The sequence below is a fragment of the Sus scrofa genome, chromosome 7 (genome assembly GCF_054392235.1).
Source record: "Sus scrofa isolate SSC_HxYL_T2T_F1_AM1 chromosome 7, Sscrofa_HxYL_maternal_Yorkshire_Landrace_v2.0, whole genome shotgun sequence".
In the NCBI taxonomy this organism is placed as follows: domain Eukaryota; kingdom Metazoa; phylum Chordata; class Mammalia; order Artiodactyla; family Suidae; genus Sus; species Sus scrofa.
In genome coordinates this window covers 27030107-27054726 of record NC_139389.1, presented here as the reverse complement: position 1 = coordinate 27054726, position 24620 = coordinate 27030107, and the positions used below count along the sequence as shown (strand labels likewise).

General features: G+C 44.5%; 2 protein-coding genes across 12 annotated transcripts in view; one reads left to right on the top strand and one right to left on the bottom strand.

The window, feature by feature from the left end:
* LOC100154127 (tripartite motif-containing protein 26) overlaps nucleotides 1-15990 on the bottom strand; it is a 25800-nt gene extending 9810 nt beyond the window's left edge. For 2 of the 10 annotated variants that reach the window (XR_014809846.1, XM_084967754.1), the window contains exons 1-3: nucleotides 5526-5725; nucleotides 1981-2036; nucleotides 1388-1882 (exon numbers count right to left, since the gene is read on the bottom strand). Coding sequence is in view for 2 of the 10 variants with exons in the window: in XM_084967754.1 (XP_084823880.1) it covers nucleotides 1388-1828 (441 nt within the window). In the remaining 8 variants the exon portion in view is untranslated. Of the gene's footprint in view, nucleotides 1-1387; nucleotides 1883-1980; nucleotides 2037-3524; nucleotides 3611-5525; nucleotides 6017-15496 lie in introns of those variants that run through there. The other 8 variants (XR_014809852.1, XR_014809850.1, XR_014809848.1 and 5 more) reach the window with 8 other exon arrangements.
* Nucleotides 15931-24620, top strand: part of TRIM26 (tripartite motif containing 26) — a 23878-nt gene continuing 15188 nt past the window's right edge. Inside the window, exon 1 of one of the 2 annotated variants that reach the window (XM_084965931.1) lies at nucleotides 15931-16054. The gene's annotated coding sequence lies outside the window, so the exon portion shown is untranslated. Of the gene's footprint in view, nucleotides 16055-18535; nucleotides 18661-24620 lie in introns of those variants that run through there. The other variant, XM_084965932.1, reaches the window with a different exon arrangement.

Sequence of the window (24620 nt, the reverse complement as noted above, 5' to 3'; positions counted from 1 at the left end):
CCCCTAGCCTGGGGACCTCCATATGCCATGGGTGTGGCCCTACAAAAGACGGAAAAAAAAAAAGAGTGCTGGTATTCTAGGCTGCTGCCTGAGACCTGGTCAAATGCCTCAAACTAAAACATCAAGGCAGCGGGTGAGACTTGCTCTTATAAACGATATGAAAATAAACCAGTTTTCTTTCTCTCTTTTCCTTTTGGGCTGTGCCCATGGCATGCAGAAGTTCTGGGGCCAGGGACTGAACCCATGCCACGGCAGCAACCCAAGTCACAGCAGTGACACACTGAGTCTTTAACCTGCTGAGCCACCAGGGAACCCTGAAAACAAACCAGTTTTATTATCTAAATTCAAAGGATAATACGTTGATAAGAATTTTCCATGCTTAAGTATCTGGACCTTCACCTTACACTGTTAGAATGGCTATTATTTTTTAAAAAAGGAAAGATAACAAATATTGGTGAAGATGTGAAGCAAAGGAAACCCTGGGTGTACTATTGACAGGAATGGAAACAGCACAGTCATTATGGAAAACTCTTTGGATGTTTCTCAAAAAATTAAAAATAGAACTTCCATAGGATCGAACAATCCCACTTCTAAGTATTTATCCAAAGGAATTGAAATCAGGATCTCAGAGATACCTGCACTCGCATGTTCACTGCAGCATTATCCTCAGTAGCCAAGACATGGAAACAACCTAAATGTCCAATGGGTGAATGGAAAAAAAAAACAATGTGGTATATACATCCAATGAAATATCACTCAGCCTTAACGAAGAAGGAAATCCTGCCATTTGCGACTTCATAGACGGACCTGGAGGTATGCCAAGTGAAATGTGCCAGACACAAAAGACAAATAGTGTATTCATCTCCCTTATATGAGGAATCTAAAAATAGTCAAACATGCAGAAGCAGAGAGCAGAATGGTGGTTGCCAGCAGCTGGAGGCAAGGGAAAGGGGGAAATGATGGTCAAAGGGTAATAGTTTCAGTTATGCAAGATAAATAAGTTCTGAAGACCTACTCTACAGCTTATAGACAGCAATACTGTATTACATAATTAAAATCTGCTAACAGGATAGATCTTATGTAAGTGTTCTTATCTCTCTCTCTCTCTCTCTCTCACACACACACACACTAATAATAATTATAAAGCAGGTGGGGGGAAACTTTTCGAGGTGATGGATGTGCCTGTGGCCTTGATGGCAGTGATGGTTTCACGGGTTAATACTAATCCCCAAACTCACTGAGTTGTATACAGTAAATATGAACAGCTCTTTACGTGTCAATCATACCTTAATAAAGTGTTTATTTTAAAAATTTGGACCTTATCCTGAAAGTACCACAGACCTTTTTTGGCTACAAGAGCAGAGCTGGGGTCCAGCAAGATTCTCACCCGATGAGGCTGAGCAGCCTTCTCCAGGAGGACCGCAGCATGGTGCCTGTGCTCCCGGGACTCCCGACACATCACACACAGTATCTGCTGGTCGTCCTTGCAGTAGTAATGCAGCTTCTCCAAATGTTGACCGCACAGCTCCTCTGCTCTTTGTTCACGTTGTCTTTCCTCTCTGGGCTGTCTCTCCTCATCTGCTTTCATCCTCCAGATGCTCTCCACTAGGCTGGCCATCTGCCACACGTGGCGGATACTCTCTGTCTTAAAGGCTGTCTTGCAGAGAGAGCAATGCAATGGCTGCCTAGCAGATTCACAGACCTTCATGATGCAGTGGTAGCAGAAGACATGACCACAGTCAATGGTTACGGGGTCTCTCAAGTAGTCAAGACAGATAGAGCACAGCACCTCGTCCTCCAGGTTTCTCAGCGGGGAGGCAGCAGCCATGACAGCTATGCTCACGCCCTGCAGAGTGTTCCTCTCAAAGCACAGAGTGACTTTCTAAGAAGACATGAAGGAAGAACAGAAACTGTGAGTTTCATCAACATCGAGATGGAACCCATGAGATAATAGTTTTTATGTTTTAGACGGCCCCCAACCTTTTTCCTCCAAATCCAAAGTTCCTTCCAGAGCACTGGTCACAACAGATTCCAGCCTGCAACGGTACATGGGTATTAGTTTCCGGTAGCTCGCTTTGCTGTAAACATTTTCAAGGCTACTTATGTATGTAAATAAGTGGGGGCTAGTCTAGAGAATTATGGGAAAATAAATCCCCAATAAAGTCTAAGGAATTTCCCTCCCTCTTAGTAGATCAGCTCAATAAAAAAATCTGCTATAAATATTACAAGAGTAGAAAACAAGAATTACAAAAAATTAGGGTCATATTTAAAAACTCATCTAAGAACATGAGAGTTAGCTTACTATAAACCAGGCTAGGGGTCCATCAGTCTGTTATTCATACACTGTCTGGGAAACTTCATCATTGTGGTTTAAACTAAGTTTTCAAACATATTTTGAAACATCACAGCAAGAAATGCATTTACATCGCAGTCTAATATACATGCACATGCATACACATGAAAGCATGTCATTAAATATCATTTACTTTTTATTATGTGTAATATGCTGATTTTTTTATAGTAGGCCATTTTTGAAATTCTGATTATAACCCACAAATTTGATGTCATAATACAAGGTATTATAATCTAGACTTTGAAAAACACTGATTTAAATCACAGTAACTTTATCACTAACCCTGACCTCTACCCAGGAGTGCAAACTCTAGGGAGCTACGAAGGCCTATTGCATCCATCACCACTTGAATATGCTGCTTGCACTTCAAATTCACATCTCCAAATGCATTATTTTCCTCATTGTTCCTGTACCTCAGTGAGAAGTACCAACAACCATCCTATTACCCAAGACAAAACCTACGTGTGATTGTAGACACTTCATTCTCTTTTATTCCCACCTCCCGTATGTGGTGACTGAATTAAATAATACAATATCTGAAATAAAAATTTCATTGCATGGCCTTAACAGCAAAATATAGATGATAGAAAAAAAAAAGCCAGTGAATTTGAAGACTGCAATAAATAAAAATAATCAAATCTTAATAATAGAGAGAAAAAAAATTTTTAAAAAAGCAGAAACTCAGTGACCTATGAAATATCTCAAGTTCTAACATTCATGTCACTAAATTCCCAGAGAAGGGAAATGAATTGATAAAGGAAAAAAAAATTAGAGAAAAAAAATGGCTGAAAATGTCTCAAATATGGAAAAGACATAGATTATAGGTTCAAGAAGCTCAGCAAATGCCAGAGAGAATAATTTTAAGGAAGACTACCCCCAGATACATCATAATCAAACTGCTGCAAATCTAAGATGAAGAAAAAAAATCTTGAAAGCAATCAGAAAAAAATAATATCACAATGAGGGGAAGACTGTTTCAGATGTTGGCAAATTTCTCATTAGAAACCATAGAGGCCAACAGACAGTGGGGAAAACATCTGTAAAGCGCTGGGAAAAACAACAACAACAATTAATCCAGAGTTCTATACCAGTAAAACATTCTTCAGAAAGAAAAGCAAAATATAAATATTTTCAGATGAAGGAAAACTGACAGAATATGTCACCAACAAACCTGCCCCAAAAGAACAGCTAATGGAAGTTTTTCAGGCTGATGTGAAATTCCAAAGGGGCATTTGGAACTTCAGGAACAGCAACAGACTAGAAGAAAGAGCGAGAGAAATGGTAAACATTTGGATAAATACAGTAGTCTGTTTTTTTGTTTTTGTTTTTTTGTTTTTTTTGTTTTTTTTTGGTTTTTTAGCGCTGCACCCATGACATATGTCGGTTCCCAGGCTAGGGATCCAATCGGAGCTGCATCTGCGACCTACACCACAGCTCAGGGCAACGCAGGATCCTTAACCCACTGAGCGAGGCCAGGGATTGAACCTGCATCCTCACGGATACTAGTCAGATTCGTTTCCGTTGAGCTAGTAGTCTACTTTATATCTCACAAGTTCTTTAAAATATGTAGGACTGTTGGAAGCAAAAATTATAATATTGTTAGAAAGATGATGTATGAAGAGGTAACACATAAGACAACTATAGGGACAGCAACCTATATAGTCATAAGGCTTCTACATTTTACTTGAAGTTGCTAACTTTTAACTTTAAGTAGGTTTTTAAGTGTAAGGTAAGTATATTGTAACCCAGAGACCACCACCAAAATAATAATAATATGAAGAGATACAGCCAAAAGCTAATAGGAAAATTAACTCAGAATATTAAAAAATATTAGGATAGATCAAAAGAAGGCAGGAAAAATGAAGCAGAAGAGTAAAAATATAGGACACAACATAGAAATAATAAAATAGTGGACCCAAGTTCAACAATATTAATAGTTACATTCAATAAACAGTCTAAATACACCCATTAAAAAAGACTGTCAAATTGGTTTTTTAAAAAAATAGACAAACTTGAAATCATGTTGGAGGGGTTCCCGTTGTGGTGCAGCGGAAACCAATCTGACTGGTAACCATGAGGTTGCAGGTTCAATCCCTGGCCTCTCTCAATGGGTTAAGGATCTGGTGTTGCTGTGAGCTGCAGTATAGGTTCTCACCACAAAAATAAATAGCAATGATGTGATGATGGTGTTAGATAACACAAAGGTAGTTATATCTTAATTTATAAGTGTTTCAAATAAACATGTTATACACTTTAAACATACTATGTTTTATATCAATTATATCTCAGTAAAATTGTGGGGGGGGAAGAAAATGTCAGAGATTCTACAAAAAGTAAGCAGAACTAATAAACGAGTTTATTAACAAAGCCACAGAATACAGGGTAAATATTTTAAAATTTGTTTGTTAATATACCCAAATAAGTGACAACTGGAGATTGAAAGTTCAAAAAAACAGTAATTTTTAGGAGTTCCCATTGTGGTGTATGGGTCAAAAATCCAGTTGCTGCTGCTTCAGTCGCTGTGGCTCAGATTCCATCCCCGAGAACTTCCATATGCTGCAGATACAGCCATAAAATTAAAACAAACAAACAAAACAAAACCAAAGTACCATTTACAACAGTACCATAAAACATGAAATAGGTATAAATATGTGTAAGAGCTCTACGCCATAAACTAAAAAAATTTTTTTTAAATATGAAAGAAGATCTACATAAATGGTGACATATGCTATAAATGGATTGAAAGACTCAGTATTCTTAAGATATTATGTTAAACTGTGGAAAGGCCAAGGGGCACCACTGGAGAGCTGTTCATAGAGCATTGGTTGGCATTCACCCAGCCTTGAAGCTCCCCACCGCCACCACCACCATCGCCCCCTTAAAGGAGGATGATAATAATAAACCCCACATTTCAGAGGACTGTGGAAAGGATCTGATGAGATCAGGTTAAAAAAATGAAAATCATTTTGCAAGGGAAGATACCCTATGGAATGCTCGTTATTATTTCCATACCAAGAAATCCGAGTTAATACATCATTTTTAGCTGCCATCCTGAGCTGCACAGGGACCCCTGCTTTGACCCTTTTGTTTCTCTCTCCTCTGCAGGGGACCCGTTGTCACAGCGCCTGGTCCACCCCCAACCTCAGCCCGTCAAATCCAGCCCCGCACTCACTTGGGCCGCCGGACCTCAAGGAGTCACGGAAGAGGCCCCGGTCACTAGGCTCTGCTGGGGCCTCTGTGACACCTGCCGGGCCCTTCTGGGCGACTCAAGCCCTGCCAGTGCCTCTGGGACCCCAGCCCCTCAGTCCGGCCCCTTGTACCCTCCGGAAAGGTCTCTACCAAGCAGCCTAAGGGCTGCAGCCGTTGCTCGGTGACCCGCGAGGCCACCGTCTGAGCCCCTCGTGCCCAGGTCGGCTGGGGAGGAGGAAGGCCCAGTGGCTCCAGGGGGATCAGCAGCTACAAAAGCTTTTAAAATAATTTGTCAGTACGGTGTTGTGATCCTCAACAAGCTTGTGAGGCAGGGCACAAAGATGCTGATAGGCCCACTCCACAAATCAGAGAGAGGCAGTGAGGCAGCAGCCAAGACCAATCGGCCAAGACGGCGACTCTCCCTTGGACCAGGTGCCCGAGGCCGCCCCTGGGCGGTGAGGCCTGTTGTTGCCTGGCAACGCGGGGCACTCAAGCTCCTAGGCCGGCTTCTGGTTTCTCAGAGTTAAAGGCAGAGATTTTACCCTTTGTCCTGGGAGTTTACCCAACCGGAGTTCGGTGCTTCTGCTATTTTCGCTATGCATTTGCTTTTGCCCTTTTGAAAATTCCAAAGGCTCCACCACACCCCGACCCCAGCCTCTGGGGCAGGTCATGGACCACCGGAGTTCCACCAATCTGGACAGCCGTAGCCATTGGTATCCCAGAATTCTTTGATGCTTTCCCTAGAGGGTAAGGCCTTAGTGACTCTTCATGCGATGCCAGGCATCCCCTTATTTTTAAACTCAGATTAGGGCTTGCGTGTTGGCAAAGTGCAAGGTCACATATAACCAACCAATCCATGGGAACAAATCTGAATCCCCAAACCAAATAAGAGCACAAAAGATGAAAAAGATCACAGCAGTTGTGAAAAACATTTTTGCATGGAACTTATATCCCTTCTGCTGCAAGACCAGACAAGTTTTTAGGCTCATTACCTTGAAGCCCAAAGTCTTTGCCCCTCGGAAGCCTCTAATGCCATCTCCCAACACCTGGCAATGTCTGGAAACAATTTTGATTGTCACACTGGAGGAAAGAGGGCTACTGGCATCTAGTGGGTAGAGACCAGGGAGGTTGCTGAGCTCCAATGCACAGGATAATCCCTATACAGTAAAACATCAATAGTGCCAAGATCAAGAAATGATGCTCTAGGAGACATAGGGGATATGACCCCAAGTACTCAGCCTCAACAGTTACTAGCTCTTCTTTCATCTTTTCATCTACAGTCATTCACTCCACCTCCTACTCCACCACACACTTTATTCATGCGTGTGTGTGTGTGTGTGTGTGTGTATTTATTCATCCATTCATTTATTTATTTCTTTTAAGGAACTGGATTGTGTGATTATGAAGGCTGACAGGTCCCCAAATCTGCAAGGGTGAATTGGCAGGCTGGAGGCTCAGGAGAACTGATTGTGTAGTTTAAGGCTAAGCCCAAAGGCCTGAGAACCAGCATAACCAATGGTGTAGTTCCAGTCCTCAGGCAAGCGGGTTCGAGACTCAGGAAGGACCGATGTTTCAGTTCAGGTCCAAGACTGGAAACAGCCAATGTCCTAGCTCAAAAACAGGCAAAGGAATTCTCTCTCATTCAGAGAAGAAACATTCATTTTGCTCTATTCAGATCTTCATCTTCACCCATTTTAGAGTGGGTAATCGACTTTACTCAGTCTACCAATTTAAATGTTTTTCTCTTCCCAAAACATCCACACTGTTAACACCCAGGATAATGTTTGACCAAATATTTATGAACTTCATGGCTCAGTCAGTCAGGCTGATACATAAAATTCATCATCACATGAGGTAACACTTCCTAACTCATTTTATGAGGCCAGCATTAACTACCCAGATGCCAAATCCAGAGAAAGACATCACAAGAAAAGAAAATGACAGCCCACTATCTTTTCTTTTTTTTCTTGTCTTTTTAGGACCATGCCTGCGGCATATGGAGTTCCCAGGCTAGGGGTCCAATCAGAGCCTCTGGTCTATGCCAGAGCCACAGCAATGCAGGATCCAAGCTGAGTCTGTGACTTATACCACAGCTCATGGCAATGCCGGATCCTTAACCCACTGAGCAAGGCCAGGGATGGAACCCACGTCCTTAAGGATGCTAGTTGTTTTCATTAACTGCTGAGCCACAACAAGAACTCCCCAGTATCTTTTATTACTGCAAATGCAAAAACTTCAACAAAATTTAGCTAACCTAATTTAACAAGATATTAAAAGGATCGTTCACCATAACCAAGTGGGATTGATCCCAGGAAGATGAGATTGGTCCCACATAAGAAAAATTATCAATGTAATACATTAATAGGGTGAAAGGAAAAAATAAAACATAATCATCTCACTTGACACACAAAAGGAATTTGACAAAATCTAACACACTCTCGTGATAAACAGTCTCAGAAAACTAGAACTAGAGGGAATTCACCTCCATGATAAACCATGGCTGACATTCTACTCAACAATGACAGACAGCTTTCTCCCTAAGATCAGGAAAGGACAAGAATTCTCCTTTCACTGTTGCCATCCCACATTGTACCGGAAGTTCTAACCAGAGCTATTAAACAAGAAAAATAAATAAAAGTCATCTAAATTGGAAAAAAAGACACAAAACAATCTCTATCTGCAAATGGCATGATCGTGTATAGAGAAAATCCCAAATATTCCCACAAATATCCCAAAGAAAATACACAAGAAAATATTAAATTATAATTAATTCAGCAAAGTTGCAAGGTAGAAGCTCAAAACACTAAAATCAGTTGTGTTCTATACACCAACAATGAGCATTCCAGAAAGGAAATTAAGAAAGCAATTCTATTTTCAATAGCATCAAAAAGAATTTATACTTAGTAGCAAATCTAACCTAAATTTTGTTAAATGGATTAAATAAAATGTGGCATATATATAGTATTCATCCATAAAAAGGAATGAAATTTTGATCTATGCTTCAACAGGATGGACCTTGAAAACATTATGCTCAGGGAGATAAGCCAGACACAAAAGGACAAATGTGTGCTTCCAATTACACGAAGTACCTAGAACAGGCATCGTCATAGAAACAGAAAGTAGAATCGAGGTTACCAGGGCCTGGGAATGGGGGAAGGAAGAGTTGCCATCAACAGAGTTTATGTTGGGGGTGGGAGGGAGATGAAAAAATTTTGGAAATAGTATCGATGGTTACACAGCATTGTGAAATTCCGTACTTACATGTGGTTAAAATAATAGATATTATATGTATATTAGCCATAATTTTTAAAATATTAAAAAAAGCATATGTGTTGGATTGCTACATCACAGTTTATTCTAAACTAGAAGACAAAATTACAGAAACAATAATTTGGGCTCTATAAAACCTTATCAGGAAGCGCAAGGCACTCCACAGTAATGAGGATCACAGTGGACTTATCCAGTATATCCACTCCAATGGGTCCACTTCTCTGAGGCTTTTGATGGCTTCATTGTGCATCTGCCACAGCAAATCTGGCGTTTCTACGTTGCGTACGTTGGCAATCACTGCCTCCGAGCTTCTCAGAGCCTTTCTGGCAGCATGTTCGCATGGTTCCTCAGATTTCTCAGCATGTTCATCCTGATTGCCAGAAGAATTCTCCCATATCAATAAATATTCCATTTCCCACCTTGTATTCTGCTCTGTTCTCTTGATCCAGCAACCCCAGAATCCAGTTCCATGTATATTTTCTGGCTCTTGGTACACCTTGGCCAGATCCTTCAGCTCTTTGGGAATAAATACCTTTCTTCCCTTAGCAGGTCCATAATTCTCCAACTCAATATTTTTTGACAACCATAGTTATTGATCTAATGGGCAGGAAGAGAAGTTGGGTACTCCGAGGGGAGTACCCACTATGTGGAAAGGCAAAGGTCACTGCATTGTCTTTGGGTAAGGGGGCACATATCAGCTTCTGAGAGCTCCTGTAACAAATTACCACTAGGTAGCTTAAAGCCACAAATGTATTCTCTCATAGTTCTGAAGGCCGAAATCAGAATAAAATCAAGGTACTGGCAGAGGCCACTCTTTCCAGAGGCTCTAGGGGAGACTCTGTTCCATGTCTATTCCAGTTTCTTTAGACTCTAGGCATTCCTTGAATTGTGACTGTGTTACTCTGAGCTCTGTCTCTGTCTTCACGTGGTCTCTTCTTTTTCTGTGTGTTTCTCATAAGGACATTTGTCATTAGATCTAGGGTCCACCCTGATAATCCAGAATGGTCTTATCTCAAGATGCTTAGTTACATCTGCAGAGACTCTTTTCCCAACTCAGTTAATAGGTTCTGGGAATTCACATGTAGACAGAGCCTTTGGGGGCCACCATTCCATCCACTACTGAGGACAGTTCATGATTGGAAGGAGTGAGCCATTTCTCTAGGCCCAGAGAATGCAGAGGAACCTCAGTAGTCAGGATTTTTTAGTGTGCTGGCCCACATAGTCCCCATCCTATAACTCAGGATTCTATTATTTCCCAAACATGGCTCCAAACTTGACATAACACACCGGGTAGGTGCTGAGAATTCAACCTCCTCTAGAGCTCTGCTTCTCTTATAATTAGGTGCTGGGTCTGGTGTTCAGCGTTTTCTTCCTTCCTGCTGTAGGAGCTAAGAGTTTCTCTATGTTCCAAGGAGGTCCTCTGGATTTTACACTTAGTCTTTAACCACTGATTTATTATCCTCAGCTTTTAATTATATTTCCCCAATAGAGTAATTGCTTTCAGATACAGTCATTCAATTCCATTTGTTTAAAAATATTATATTTCCCCTGTATTTGTCAAATGACTCATATGCTGAATCTCCAGTGCATTTTCTTGTTCTGGTTCTTCACCCCAGTTTACCGATGTTGGAAATTTTTTTTTTTTTTTTTTTTTTGTCTTTTTGCCATTTCTTGGGCTGCTCCCGAGGCATGTGGAAGTTCCCAGGCTAGGGGTCCAATTGGAGCTGTAGCTGCCAGCCTATACCACAGCCACAGCAACGCAGGATCTGAGCCGCGTCTGCAACCTACACCAGAGCTCATGGCAATGCCAGATCCTTAACCCACTGAGCAAGGGCAGGGATCGAACCCACAACCTCATGGTTCCTAGTCGGATTCGTTAACCACTGAGCCATGATGGGAACTCCGGTGCTGGAAATTTTAACAATAGCCTTCCCACCTATGGTGAAGACTATCAATAATTTCCACCTACCACCAGTAATGAGGACAGCCAGCAAGTGGTTAGTAAAGCTCCCAAACTCCATTTTAGGGGCTACTTTCTCAGACTCCACTTCTACTGGACTCTTTTGCAGATGTGATCCCCTGAATAGCAGACTTTAGGACAGGGATTAATGTGAAGGAAGTTAATAGGGAGTACTCCCATATCAACACCTGGAGGAAGTGAAGGAAGAAGCAAAGTCACAGCAAAGACTTCAGTCTACCTTATAAGGAGCTAAGGAGCTAGAATGGCCCTATAGCATCATTGGGACAAAGACACTAGGTCTTTATAACCCCATGCAGACCAGTTGTGACATGCAAGAAGCCCTTGAGAAGGGGGTATAATCTTAAGCCAAGGGAGCTCTCTTTAGTAGAGGGCAATCTTTGAAGGGAGAGCTACGAACTTTTGGTCATCAAGCCTCTCAACAGCTAGGGGAATAAGAGCTTAATTTTGACAGAGGTCAGTTCTGGTAAGTGCATGCTAATGTGCATTACATTGATCTATTCTGTAGATTTCAATCACTGTGCTGCCTGATCAATAGGTCCATGTACAAAATAACCATGTGGCAAGGATGGAGGTTACACAAGGCTCAATAAAAATGGACTTCCAGGAAGTTCCTACTGTGGCTCAGCAGGTTAAATATCCGACATAGTGTCCATGAGGACATGGGTTCAATCCCTGGCCTTGCTCAGTGGGTTACGGATCTGGCATTGCCGCAAGCTCAGATCCAGTGTTGCTGTGGCTGTGGTGCAGACCTGCAGCTGCAGCTCCAATCTGACCCCTAACCCAGAAACTTTCATATGCCACAGGTACGGCCATTAAAAAAAAAAAAAAAAAAAGGAATTCCATACCCCAAAACTTCCACCATTGGTGAATTCTCCACCTCTAGGTCAACTCTGAGGTCCCAATATAGCATCATTCCTGAGAGGGGGTAACTAGCTAATTGATGCTAAGTCAATTTTATTGGGCCCCTTCCTTCATGGAAGGGTGTCACTTAGACTTCACAGACAAAGATGCTGTGATGGGGATCCAGAAGAGCACCCTCAGGCTTGATGATTTACTAGAAGGATTCGTAAGAACCAAAAGTTCTGTTCATAATTATGGTTTATTACATAACGTATATTACATAATGCAACGTAGCAAGCACTTACAAAGTAAAATCGGCAAAATAAGCATGGGGTGAAGCCGGGGAAATCAGAAGTCCAAGTTTTCAAGAGTCCTCTCCCAGTGGAGTAACACCAATATTCGTTTCCATTGTTATTGACCAAGAATTATCCGCATCTCTATCACTTCTCTATAAATTCACACCAACCTTAAAAAATATGCTAAATATCCTAAAATAATAAGTCAAGGTAAAGCTGCTTTAGAGAATGAGATAAATTCTTTTGTAGGCCTGTTGGAAAATGTTTCAGTGTAATATAAAAAAGGACACACAGTCATCACTTTGTTTATGTCCAAGTTCAGGATTTTTTCTTTAATAGTATGGATTTTATTTGCATCTGGATTCAGACAACTCAATGCCAAAAAGACATCTTTGAGGAGTTCCTCTTGTGGCTCAGCAGGTTAAGAACCCAACATAGTGTCTCTGAGGATGCAGGTTCAATTCCTGGCCTCCGTCAGTGGGTTAAGGATCAGGCATTGCCACTAACTGCAACATAGGTCACAGATGGCACTTAGGAACTAGAGTTGCTGTGGCGTAGGCTGGAAGCGGCAGCTCTGATTCGACCTCTGGCTGGGAGAACTTCCATATGCTGCAGATGCAGCCATAAAAAGGGGGGAAAAAGACATCTTTGAGAAAATCAAGGAATTTGAATATGGTATGCATACTAAATGATATTATGAAAATATTGAATAATTATATGAACAATTTTGCTTGGTGCGATAATAGTATTTTAGTTACATAAGCAAACAAAGTCCCTCTGTGTTAGGAAAGCATGTGGAAGTATTTATGATGAAGTGAAAGATATCTGTGGCTTGCTTTAAATATTCCAGTTAAAAAAGAAAGTGGGGAAGGGAAGAGATGAAACATAACACGTTGACAATCATTGAGGCCAAGTGGTTCATTATATTTTCTCTACTTTTGTGTAGGTTTGTTTGAAAAATTCCATAATAATTTTTAAAAATGCCATGATAGTATTTCCCTTCTCACGCTAGGAAAACTGCACGTCACCACATAAGGTTTAGAATTCTTCACTTTAAAGTTAAAATTTTACTTTCTCGTTGTTTACTATAGAGTATATTTTCACTAACCTTTGCACTAAAAGACATTTATATAAAGGTCCCTAAATTTGGAATACAAACTATTTTATTTTACTTTATTTTATTGTCTTCTGTCTATTTAGGGCTGCACCTTCAGCATATGGAGGTTCCCGGGCTAGGGGCTGAATCAGAGCTGTAGCTGCCGGTCTACACCACAGCCATAGAAACGCAGGATCCGAGCTGCATCTGCGACCTAAACCACAGCTCATGGCAAAGCTGGATCTGATCGAGGCCAGGGATGGAACCCACAAGCTCATGGATACTAGATAGGTTCGTTAACCACTGAGCCATGGCAGGAACTCAGTTTTAAAGAACAACCCAAGCCATATGAGATTGCCTCAGGCTTTGCCTCCTTTTCGTTCAAAACCCAGCAGTTCATGCTGTTAGCATTCAAAATGCCTTTCTTCCTTTTAAAAAGGACTGTTATTTTTTAACCTGCTGCCAGGTCTTAACACAAAAGCAGTCAATTCTTAGTAGCACACAGTTATTTCTGTATCAGTCAAACCTTTGCTAGAAAACAGACATATAGACTTAAAACGCAGTTCAGTTCATTGTAACTTTTACCTTTCCCGTTAGAGATAGTCATTTATTCTGGCCCTGATAGCATGGTGTTTTTCACATGAGAGGGTCAAACAAATTCTTTGCATCTTTGCCAATGGGAGATCCGTATTTTTAAGTATTTTTGTCCGGAGGCCTCTCTCCAAGCACTCTCATATTAAGACCTTGAGATTTCTGAATGCCGTATTTTAACTCAATAAATATGCTAAATAGCAGGAACATAGCTACTAAATTTTCTTGCTTGATTTAAGATTCTCATTTTAAATGCAAGTAATTACATCATACCCTTTGGGCTAGTCAATTTCAAAGGCCTTACACATATTATTTCATTTAATCCTCACAACAATTCTATGAAGTGGATATAATTATTATCCCTGATTTTCAGAGGAAGAACCTATGGCACATAGAGGCTGAGAAACATTCCAGAGTCATGCAGAAAGTGGCAGAGGAGAGGATTCCTGCCTATGTAGAGCCAAACACGGGCTTGAAAGCCAAACTCATAACCAGCCCCAGGTGATGCTCTGGTCTCCAGCTGGTACAGACATTGGACTGGAGAGCTGGAGGAAGGACTTTTGGCTCTGCTTTCAGAAACTCAGGGGCACTAAGTCTGAGCACCCAGCCTTGGAGTCCCCACTCCTCTCACTTGGGCTTGAGAGCTGTATCAGTGAAGGTGCAGTATGGTAGGAGAGGGGAGTACATAATTGACACTGCAGCCAAGCAGGGCCACAGGACTTTAGAAGGCTTCCAGAAATGCCCAAGTAGAGCCCATTCATTCAATATACATTTATTGAATGAGTCTGTGCAGGGAAGACAGGTGATGTCTCCACCCTCATGGGGCTGACCTTGGTGGGGTACCAGTGGTGAGTGAGAAGTACAAACACATTGACAAAGAAATGAACAAGATGCTTTCAAAGGACTAATGTACAAAGAAAGTGAAAGAGAATGATGCTTTATGGAGAACTGAGTTAGGCTGGATGGTAGAGGAAGGCCTTTCTGATGCCAGTGGAGCAGGGACAAGACCGACAAGAAGGGGGCAGTCATGGGAGGGGGGCTAGACTGCAGGGGATGAAGAACAGGGGCTTTGTGGCAAGAGCGAAGGCTGAGAGTTAAGTAGGGCACTCCTGTGTACAACCCCCAACTGTCCTTGTGCCCGCCCCCCCTCGCCCCAGCTCACGGCAACGTGCGAGGCCAGGGATCAAACCGGCATCCTCATGGATACTAGTCAGGTTCATAACAGGCTGAACCACAATGGGAACTCCCATCAGATAATTTTAAACAGGGGAAAAGACCTGTGTCTGGAAGTACAAAATGGCCTGAGTGTGGGGATGTACCTCCTAGGGGCAGGGAGAAGACAATTAGTTGCATGAAGTCATTTAAGGAGCCTTTTAAACATTTCTTCCAAAACACCAACTGCAGGAGCAGGTAGCTGGAGGGCCTAGGATGTGGTGAACATAGGGACTGCTTCGCTGGTCCAGGGAGACTGTAGAATTTTCCTGCGGCGATGCCTGGGACACAGCAACGACTGCACAGAGCAATGGCCTCGGGCAAGAGGCCTGTGACACTTGGCATACTCAGGTTCCCGGATCTTAGGTGGTGAGGATGCACAGGAGCCTCTAGGAAGCTCCCCCCGCCGCCGCCGTCCCCCCACCCCCCGCCCCAGGATCTCGTCTGCTTTTCGGCTTTGTGGTTTCTAGATCCAGCACCACGGAAGGAAACAACTCAGACCCCTGAGCTCATGGAACCTCAGTTTTTTCTGTCGAATAGGGACAAAAATGCCTTCCTGGTTTAAAGATATTTCATGTAAAGCGCCGTATTCATCGTAGGCACTTCGGAAACGGTAGTTAATTTTCTCAAATAGCCCCCTCAGACTATCTGTTTGCTTAACATCCTACCTGGTCCAGGAAGCAAATTTAGGCCATGCTGGGGGCAGAAAATCCTATTTAATGTTGAGCGCTTGGCAAGCGCCACTTCGCAGTCAAGCAGCCTCTGACCCTGGTCCAGACCCAGGCGGGAATCGGGAGGAGGGGAGGGATTCTGGCATCACAGAGTCCTACAAAGGAGTCTCATTAGGCCTCAAAACTGGACTTCCTTCCGCCCTGTGGCGCAGGAGTGCGCACCACGAGCCAATCTCCAGGCTGCAGCAGCCGCGAAGCCTCGGCTTGGCACGCTTTCAGTTTCCTTTTCTCTGCCCCAGCGGCGGCCGGGGGATTCGCCCAGTGACTCGTGACGTAGACAGGACTAAAGCTCCTATTGGGAGGCGGCGTTCGGCAGGGGCCAATCCGGGCGCTGGTCCGGGGGAAATCTCGGTGGAGGGCTCCGAAGAGCCGGGAGATTACCCGGCCGGGACTCGCGGTTGCGCTGGGTGCCGGCAGAGCAGCCCGACCCGGAACTGACCGCCGCGGGGAAGAAGCGACCCTGGCCCAGGATTCGTAGCCGGGAGCTGCGGGCTGGTGAGTAAGGCAGACCTGGTGAGAAATGCGGCAAAGCAGCCGTCACATCCCGGGGTCCAGGCGATCGAACGTGGCAGCGCGAACGGAACGAGGCCGGGCCGAGCGGGGCAGGCTCGGGAGAAGGGTGAAGTTCGCTGCGTCTTCCCTCCCGGCTTAATCCTCCTGCTTGCTTGGGCCTCCATTCGCTCCTTCCTCGTGGGTTCTTCCTCGCTTTCCGTGTCAAACTCAGGCACCAATCCATTCTTGTCTCCACAGCCAGAAGTAAGCGGGGCCCAGATGACAGTCTCACTGCTTGGAGCCGAGTAGACGGCCAGTCTGGCTCCAGGACCAAAGTCACGGTTTTTTGGTTTTGATCAGAATAAACTGGTTTAGCCACGTACACTTGAAGTTGTGCATTCACCCGATTAGCACAGCAGCATTTTCCCTGCTGCTTTTCACCCTATAATGGCCTTAGAAAAGTATGAAAATTTATTTTTGTGGACCAAATGCGGGCCAAGACTTACAAAGTCCCAGTACATTCTCGATTTTGACACCACGACAGTTTGTATGCGCTTCAAGAGAGTGTCATTCCGTCATGCATACAACAAATACCAGTGTCAGGGACTGTGCCTGCGCTAAAAATTGTAATCCCTAAAAGTGTCCCCCCACCTCAAGTTTAAAATAGACAGAATTCCCCGTTATGGCTGAGCAGGTTGAGAATCCTACTGGTATCCATGAGGATGCGGGTTCCATCCCTGGCCTCATTCAGTGGGTTAAGGATCCAGTGTAGGTCGCAGACAGGGCTCGAATATGGTGTTGCTGTGGCTGTGGTGTAGGCCAGCAGCTGCAGCTTGGATTGGACCCCTAGCCTGAAAGCTTCCATATGCCGGAGGTGCCGCCCTGAAAAGCAAAAATAAATAGATGTACTTTTTTACTGTTTCTCAAATTCCCCTTTTTTAAAAAATAGATTATTTTTAAGAACATTTTTAGATTTACAGAAAAATGGTGATAGTAGAGTTCCCATATACCCTAAACCCTTTCCCCATTCATTTATTAACATTGTGCTTAAATAGGGAACATTTGTTACAGTTAGTGAACCTCTGTTGACCCATTAAGTTTGGCCAACATACGTAACATATTCAGATTTCCTTAGTTTTTACCTGAGTACTTTTTCTGTTTCATGATCCCACCCTGGTTACCATATTCCTGTTAAATCTCTTCACATTTACCTTGGCTGTGGCAGTTCCTCAGACTTTGTTTTTGCGATCAGGAAAGTTTTGAGGAACACCTGCTCTGTATATTATAGGATGCCCCTCTGTTGGATTCTGTTGTTTGTCCCCTAAGACTGAGTATGTGGGTTACTGGGAGAAAGACCACAGAGGTAGATTGCTGTTTTCATCACTTCACATCCAGGGAACAAGCTTTATGATTTTGACGTTGGTCTTGATCATCTGGCTGAGACAGTGTTTGCCAGGCTTCTCCAGGGTGAAGTTACCCTATCCCCCGCCCCCCACCCCAATACTGTATCTCTGCAGAGCAGACAAACTATGTATAGCCCACACCTAAGGAGTGGGGAGTATGTTCCTCCCTCTTTAAGGGCAGCTCCATACTATACTATTTGGAATTCTTCTGCATGGGAGAAGTCATTTATTCTTATCAGTATGAACTTGGGGATATTTATTTTATACTTTGGGTTATAATCTAATACTACTTCATTCTGTTGCCGCTTTAGCCTTTGGGAGTGCTAAGTTAGTTTCTGTGCTCCTTTTTATAGAGCTGTTTGCTTTTGAACAATTTCAGTTACGTGACCTCACTTGAACTTCAGACAGCCAGGCAAACCTGACAAGATCTTGTTCTTCTTACCTTTTTAAGTGGAAAGGAAACCAAGGCCCAGGAGCAGTAGGTGACATCTAAAATGTCACTTCCTGCAAAGGAAGTGATAGGCTGGACACAAACTGGGAAGTCACTGTGACCTGCAGAAGAGAGCCCATTATCTTAATTGAGGCTTCTTGGGGTGACTTCAGACTTAAGACCCTTCCTCCCACCCCACCCTCCACCCCACTCCCACCCCCAACCCACCTCCCAGGGTCAGAATAGAAAAGACATGGAGAATGGGAAGAAATTGGTTTTGGAAAACAAAGCCTTAGTTTGGCTGGCATCCAGGGCGAATTAAAACTTGCCACCTTTGCAGAAATGCAGTGACCTTTCCCCCAAAGCTATGTGTGGAGGGAGGTGATCTGGGTAGTATTTGTGGCCAAGACTGTCTAATCTAAGGGGAGCCCTTGGTGCCTCCTGCTGAAGTGAGATTGTAGAGGGGGGAGGGGAGTGTGGTTGGGGAGAATGAAGAAGATATGGGGCTCTGGACTCATGGGGTAACATTCAGCCTCACAAACATTTACAGACTTTGTGTCCAGCACTGGAGATATGAGGCGAACGCGATAACCCCTACACTGCAAACGCCTAATGCTGGAGATATGAAAAGTTCAATGAGCCGTGACCCTTGGGTTCACGTTCTTGTTGGGAGAAGGATGGGTAAAGCTGTCAGTTAAGAAGTGGGGTGGTCGTGCTGTAATGGAAACGCAGGGTCTGCAGGAGCTTCCCGACAGAGGCATTCCTTCAGCGCAGAGGTGAGCTGGGCACAGGAAGGACCTCGCAGAGCAGGGGGCATGTCTGATTCCAGCTTTCAAGGATGAGCTGGGACTGAGAAACTCATGTACAAGAACAAGGGGCGGGGAGTGGGGGGGGGCGGTGAAAAAGGGGCTGTCATTCTGCTTCAGTGTATCCAGCATTAGGCTGAAACAGGATTCAGGGCTGGACGAGTAAGTGGGGGCCAGATTATACGGGCCTGTGTGCCCTGCCATGCAGTTTTAAGCTCAGGAGTTTTGAAGCAGGAGAATGACAGATGAGTCCCATGTGGTAGATGACCCTGTCAGCACTTTGTACGAGATAGGCTGCATTTCACCACATCTAAGAGGTCATCAATTATTTTATGATTATATTGGAAGAAACATTCTGCTAGTTAAATTATGGCATGCCCGTTGATCACATTTCAGAGATGCAAACACGTAATGACAAATTTGATGTAAAGCGGTAACTCCCTAGCTGGTGGCTTAGGGCGCTCCTTCCTCAGGGGAATGAATGGTTAGATTCTTTCCCTCTCACTAACGCATAGATGTTGATTTCACTAACTCTGTTTATGATCGTGAAGAAACTATATTTGGTAGGCTGGCCTTTCCTGCCTGGTAGCCAGTTATCAAAAAAAAAAAAAAAAAAAAAAAGGCACGATAAAACTGGGATGCCTGATCCGGAGATTTCATGGCTGTTGATCACAGCAGCAACTTTAGGTTGCCCAGTAAACATGCTGGTGCACTTTGCTAGAACTTTATTTCAATCCGTCCTATGAATAGCCTGTATATTACCTCCCACCCCCAGTACTTCATGATGGTATTGAAACCCAGAGAGGTCAAGAATCTAGCCCTGGGCTGCACAACAGAATAGCTGAGGCTGGGTGATAATCTTGAGTTTTCATCCTAACCCAGCACTTGTCACTTTGGGCTTTGGTTAGAATGACAGGGTGGAAGAAGATTCTGCTTGTTTCCTCAGTGACAATGTCTGGGTGCTGTGGGGAGGGACTATGGTGGCTGAAAGCAGGTTGGAGTCTGTGGTCCTTGCAGGTTGTGTTCTACCTGCAGGGCCCAGAGGGAGGACCGAACTACACCTTGGTGTCTACCTTTGCCACAAGACTGTCTGGATAAAAAGGCTGATTTTTCTTACTAGCTCTTTGTATATTTCAGCCTAGTAACCTTCAATAACTTCCTCTAATGTTTCTTGCAGGACTTTGGGGGCAGGGGTTTCAGATGCTAGACAAGTCCAAGCTGACTGGGCAGAAAGGGCATTTATTGGTTCTTGGGACAGAAAGTTCAAGGGTAGGCTAGCTTCCAGCACAGCTTGCTGCAGGTGTCATAAAATGCCTTGAAGACCTGGTTTCTTTCCCTTCATCCCTGGATTGGCTACATTTTCAAACAGGCTAACCCTCTGGCTAGCAGCTCCAGCAGCTCCAAATCGCATGACCTCACTTCTTGCAAGTTCTCTAGAAAAAGTTCTCAGGAATCTTTCTTCCCCTGTGTCCCAACTAGGTCTCCTTGTGACTGGCTGCACCTGAGTCATGTTCTCATCCCTGATGCGGGGCGGGGGGAGCTGAGAGAGTTCCACCCTCAGCACATTGTCCTCGGAAAGCAACTGGGTAAAGCTGGCAAAGGAAGGAAGAATGGAGGCTGGGTGGAGCCCTCTCAGCTCCTCAAAAGATAAACATTTACAGCACTTACCAGTTGGAGCAGGAAGCACCGTATCTCATCTGCTGTTGTAGGATTGATTGCCTGGTCTGTTAGTGGGACTCTCTCATGCGGTTTCTTTTTATTATTTTTTAAAAGAGTTAAACACACACACATACAAAATGAGATTCTATTTCCTATTCACCAGATTGGCAGGGTTTTTTTTTAGAATGTAAAACATCTATTATATAATTGTTTTCAACTGAGGTATAATGACATACTAGTTTCAGATATACAATATAATGGTTTGATATTTGTATATATTGCAAAATGATCACAATAGTCCTGTTACTATCTGTCACCATACGTAGTTATAAAAATTGTTCTTCTTGTGTTGAAAGCTTTCATGACCTACTCTCCTAGCTGCTTGCAAATACGCTATACAGTATCATTAACTACAGTCACCATGGCAGGAATTGTAAAAGATGACAGTATCGGGTGTTGGTGAAGCCGTGGAGCAACGTGGGTGCTCGGAGCCTGCTGGTGGGGACGTACATTGGTACAGCTGCTTGGGAAACAGTCAAGTTGAGGATGCGTCCTGCTCATGTACTAGGGTACGCGAGCAGAAGTGTTCACGGAGCAGTGTTTGTAATTATAATTGTCCCAAACTGGAAACAACTCAGGAGACCATCAGAAGTAAGCTACATCAGAAGTAGAATTTTAGGGAGTTCCCATTGTGGCTCAGTGGTAACCAACTCGACTAGTATCCATGAAGACGCAGGTTCCATCCCTGGCCCCTCTCAGTGGGTTAAGGATCTGGTGTTGCTGTGAGCTGCAGTGTAGGTCGCAGACATGGCTCGAATCTGGTGTGGCTGTGGCTGTGGCCTAGGCTGGCAGCTACAGCTCTGATTCGACCCCTAGCCTGGGAACTTCCATATGCAGCCCTAAAAAAAAAAAGGTAGAATTCTATAGTCATAAAGCAATGAAAATGAACAAAATCAACTCACAGTCATATGAACGAACCTCACAGACATGTTGCTAATAGCCCCTCCCACCTCCCAAATTGCAGTATGATTGCATTCATTTGAAATGCTCAAAATCAGGAAAATGAAACTATTTTGTTCACGGATGCATACCTAACATAAAACTAAAGAAGGGGAAGGAGCCAATATCACTCTAGTACTCTGCCGTCTTGCTTGAGGGGAAAGGCTAGTGGCTGAGATTTCTTGGACTCATTGGAACAGACACTTGGTAAGCATTTTGCAGGTGTCAGATGCTTTGTGCTTGTGCTTTATTCACTTCCTTAGTTTTTATTGTTTCTTCTGTACGGGGCACTGTGCTGGATTCTGGGGATAAGGTGGACACAGCCTCTATCCAAACATGGTGGGAAGAGCTGATGTTCCATAAGCTGAAATTACAAGTCAGGACTCATGATTGTAGAGATGTATCCCACGCTTGGTAGGGGTGTTGGGGGCTGTATAAGGAGTGAGTTTGTGGACTCAGTCTGGAAGGTCAGGAAAGATTTGCCCGAGGATTCGGCTCTCAGCCGAGACGTCAAGCTGGAAAAGTTTACTAAGCGGGAAAGAAACAGTGTTCTGTGCAGAGGGCACAGAATTTCCAGAGGACTCAGGCAGGGAAGAACATGGCACTTTTTGAAGCTTGGAGAGGGTTTTGGTTTGGCTGTGGACTTGAATTTGAGGTGGGGAGTAGCAGGAAATGAGCCTGGAGACAAGGGCTGGGCCTAGATTATCTGGGGCCTCACAGAGCATGGGTAGTTTTGGAAACAATTTGACTTGATCTAGGCAAGTTGAGGATGTGTCCTGCTCCTAAAAGGGCTTTGTTTGGAGATGCATGCGTGGACTTGAGAAGCAGCCTGGAGGCCAGGGTGCAAATCAGGCCCCTCCACTGACCTCTCTGGAGCACAGGAATTCACCAGATGGAGGAGGTTAATCAACAGGAGCATACTTGCATTTTAACACGTGGTGGGGTGTGTGTGAGGGGCTAAAGGAAGGCCATGATGGCTGGAACACTAAGCAGGGAGAGAAGAGGTTTAAGCAAACCATGAACTCCTTGAGGGCTGTATAGTCCCTCCAGTTAGCTCTGATTTCAGCTTCCAAAGATCACTTGATTACATCACTCGATGTAAGCCCTGGGAGGGCAGGGACTTTCCAATTTTTGTTCCATGCTGTATCCTCAGGGCCTGGCACATAGTAGACAGCCAGCAAGAAGTATCTATTAGCTCTTAAATGAATTTTGACATCCTGCTACTTAAAAGCCTTGGTGGCACTTTAAAACCTGTCCCATCCACCTCCCAGGAGCCTCCATGTCCCACTCTGGCCCCAGTGGTCTGATGCTTACCTGTGGGGGAAAAGCAATTCCCTGTCCACTGAATCAGTGTCCCCCGAGACTGCCTGGTACCCAGCCCACAGCCACAGCCCGGGGCATCCGGGCCTTTGGTGCTGTCAGGGCATGGCCACTCCTCTGTATCCAGGTCCAGATCACTTGCTTTTCGCCCTGAGTTCTGTCCTCTCTGGGCTTGTTAGAGGTGTCTCATGGAAGTTTGCTTCTAGGAGAATTTGCTTATTTCAGATTAAGAAATGAGCCTTAATCTGGAGCCCCAAGAGCTCTTAAATGGGGTCCCCACAGGGCACAGAGCCCTAGCTACGTGCTTTGGGATTACAAGGAAAAAGGGCTTTGTTTGGAGATGCACGCGTGGACTTGAGGCCAGAGTGCAAATCAGGCCCCTCCACTGACCTCTCTGGGCCGCGGAGTCCATTTCTGGGATTTGGTGTCTTCTGGGGTCCCTTTCTGGGGCATGTAGGAGGCCAAGGCAGCAGGAGGCAGGGAGGAAGACATGGGGCATCAGAAGCCACGGAAAGTAGCAGGAAGGTTTAGTCTCCACTAGGGCGGAGGTGGCAACTGTTCTGAAGCAGGGGCTAGAGTTGGATCCTTTCTCCCTGGACCGGGGCCAGGGCAGGGATGGGTGAGGCGTGTAATGTCTGTCCCTTCCAAGGCGTGGGCAGTGCTTCCCTCAGCTAGTTTTTGCAGCTCCCAGTGGTTCTCACAGCCAAGACTTGTGCATGGCATCCTCGTCCTGAAATGTGTCCCATTCGTGCGTCTATGTGGTGCCACCTTGGCCAGTCTCTTGACATAAGCAGAGTAGGTGTTTATGAGATCCAAGGTGTTGTAGGGACAGGTGGATTGTGGGGAAGGGGAACTCAGAAGGGTCAGGAGTGTCTCCAGGTCTGCCTGGCTCTGTGGAATCACAACCAGGTTCCGGCTTATTGAAAGGACAGAAAACCTGACAACCCCAGAGCAGGGCTGTGTGGCCTCTGGTACAAGGTAGGTAATTCATGAAGTGTCTTCCTCAGATTTCAGAGTTCTCATTTGGGCGAAGGGAGTAGAGGTGGATTATTTTAGCTCTGGCTTTCTGTGGTTTCTGTGCACCTGAGAGCCAGGAGTGGAGAAGAGAATGCTAGTTTTACCCCCTGTTGTGGAAACCTGTTGAGCTCATCAGGATACGCCGAAGGCACAGATGACAGAAAGGGCAGAATCACGGGGAACGTGGTAAGTCGGGAGGGCTTTTGGGTGAGAGGGTCAGGTTTGTGTCGGCTTGAAAGTGCTGGGTGTGGGGTGAGTTGGTCAGGTCTGCCCGTGCCTGGCCCAAGGCAAGGGCGCTTTTGTTGGGTGTCAGCAGTAACCCTGCCCTTTCACTTTTGTCAGCGCTCTTCAGCTTCCAATGCCCTTCCATTGAGATGACCTCATCCGAGCTTCCTGACAAAGGAGCTGGTATTACACCCCGTTTTACCGCTGGCCTGGGTAGAGAAGAGAGCGTCATGGGTTGGGCCGAGGTATCAGCACCACGCTGCTTCCTAACCACGTGCTCTTGGGCAAATTGCTTCCCTCCCTGAGCCTCAGTTTTCTCAGAAGAGTGTCCTAAGCATTAAATACCATAAGAGTGTCAGTGGCAGCTAGGGTGGGTCCTACATAAATGTGGTCACCAAGAAGGTGTCAGTCACCTGGCTGTTGGGTTTGACCCCATCTTGAACCTGGATTCCACCCACAGATTTACACCTCGGTCTTATGTATAATCAGCAGTGCCATAGTTAGTCATCTTCAGTATTTGAAATATGTGCAAGATGGAGCCTGTGTCACCGAGCAGTGGGGTTGAACATAGAAACGTACTCTGTTTTGTTTGTTAGTTTCAGCAAACTCTCAAACAAATGCATATGCAATTAGCATTGCCTTCCATTCCTCGGAATCCATTCATTTATTCAGCATCTATGTATTGAGCTTATACAAGTGCCAAGCACCAT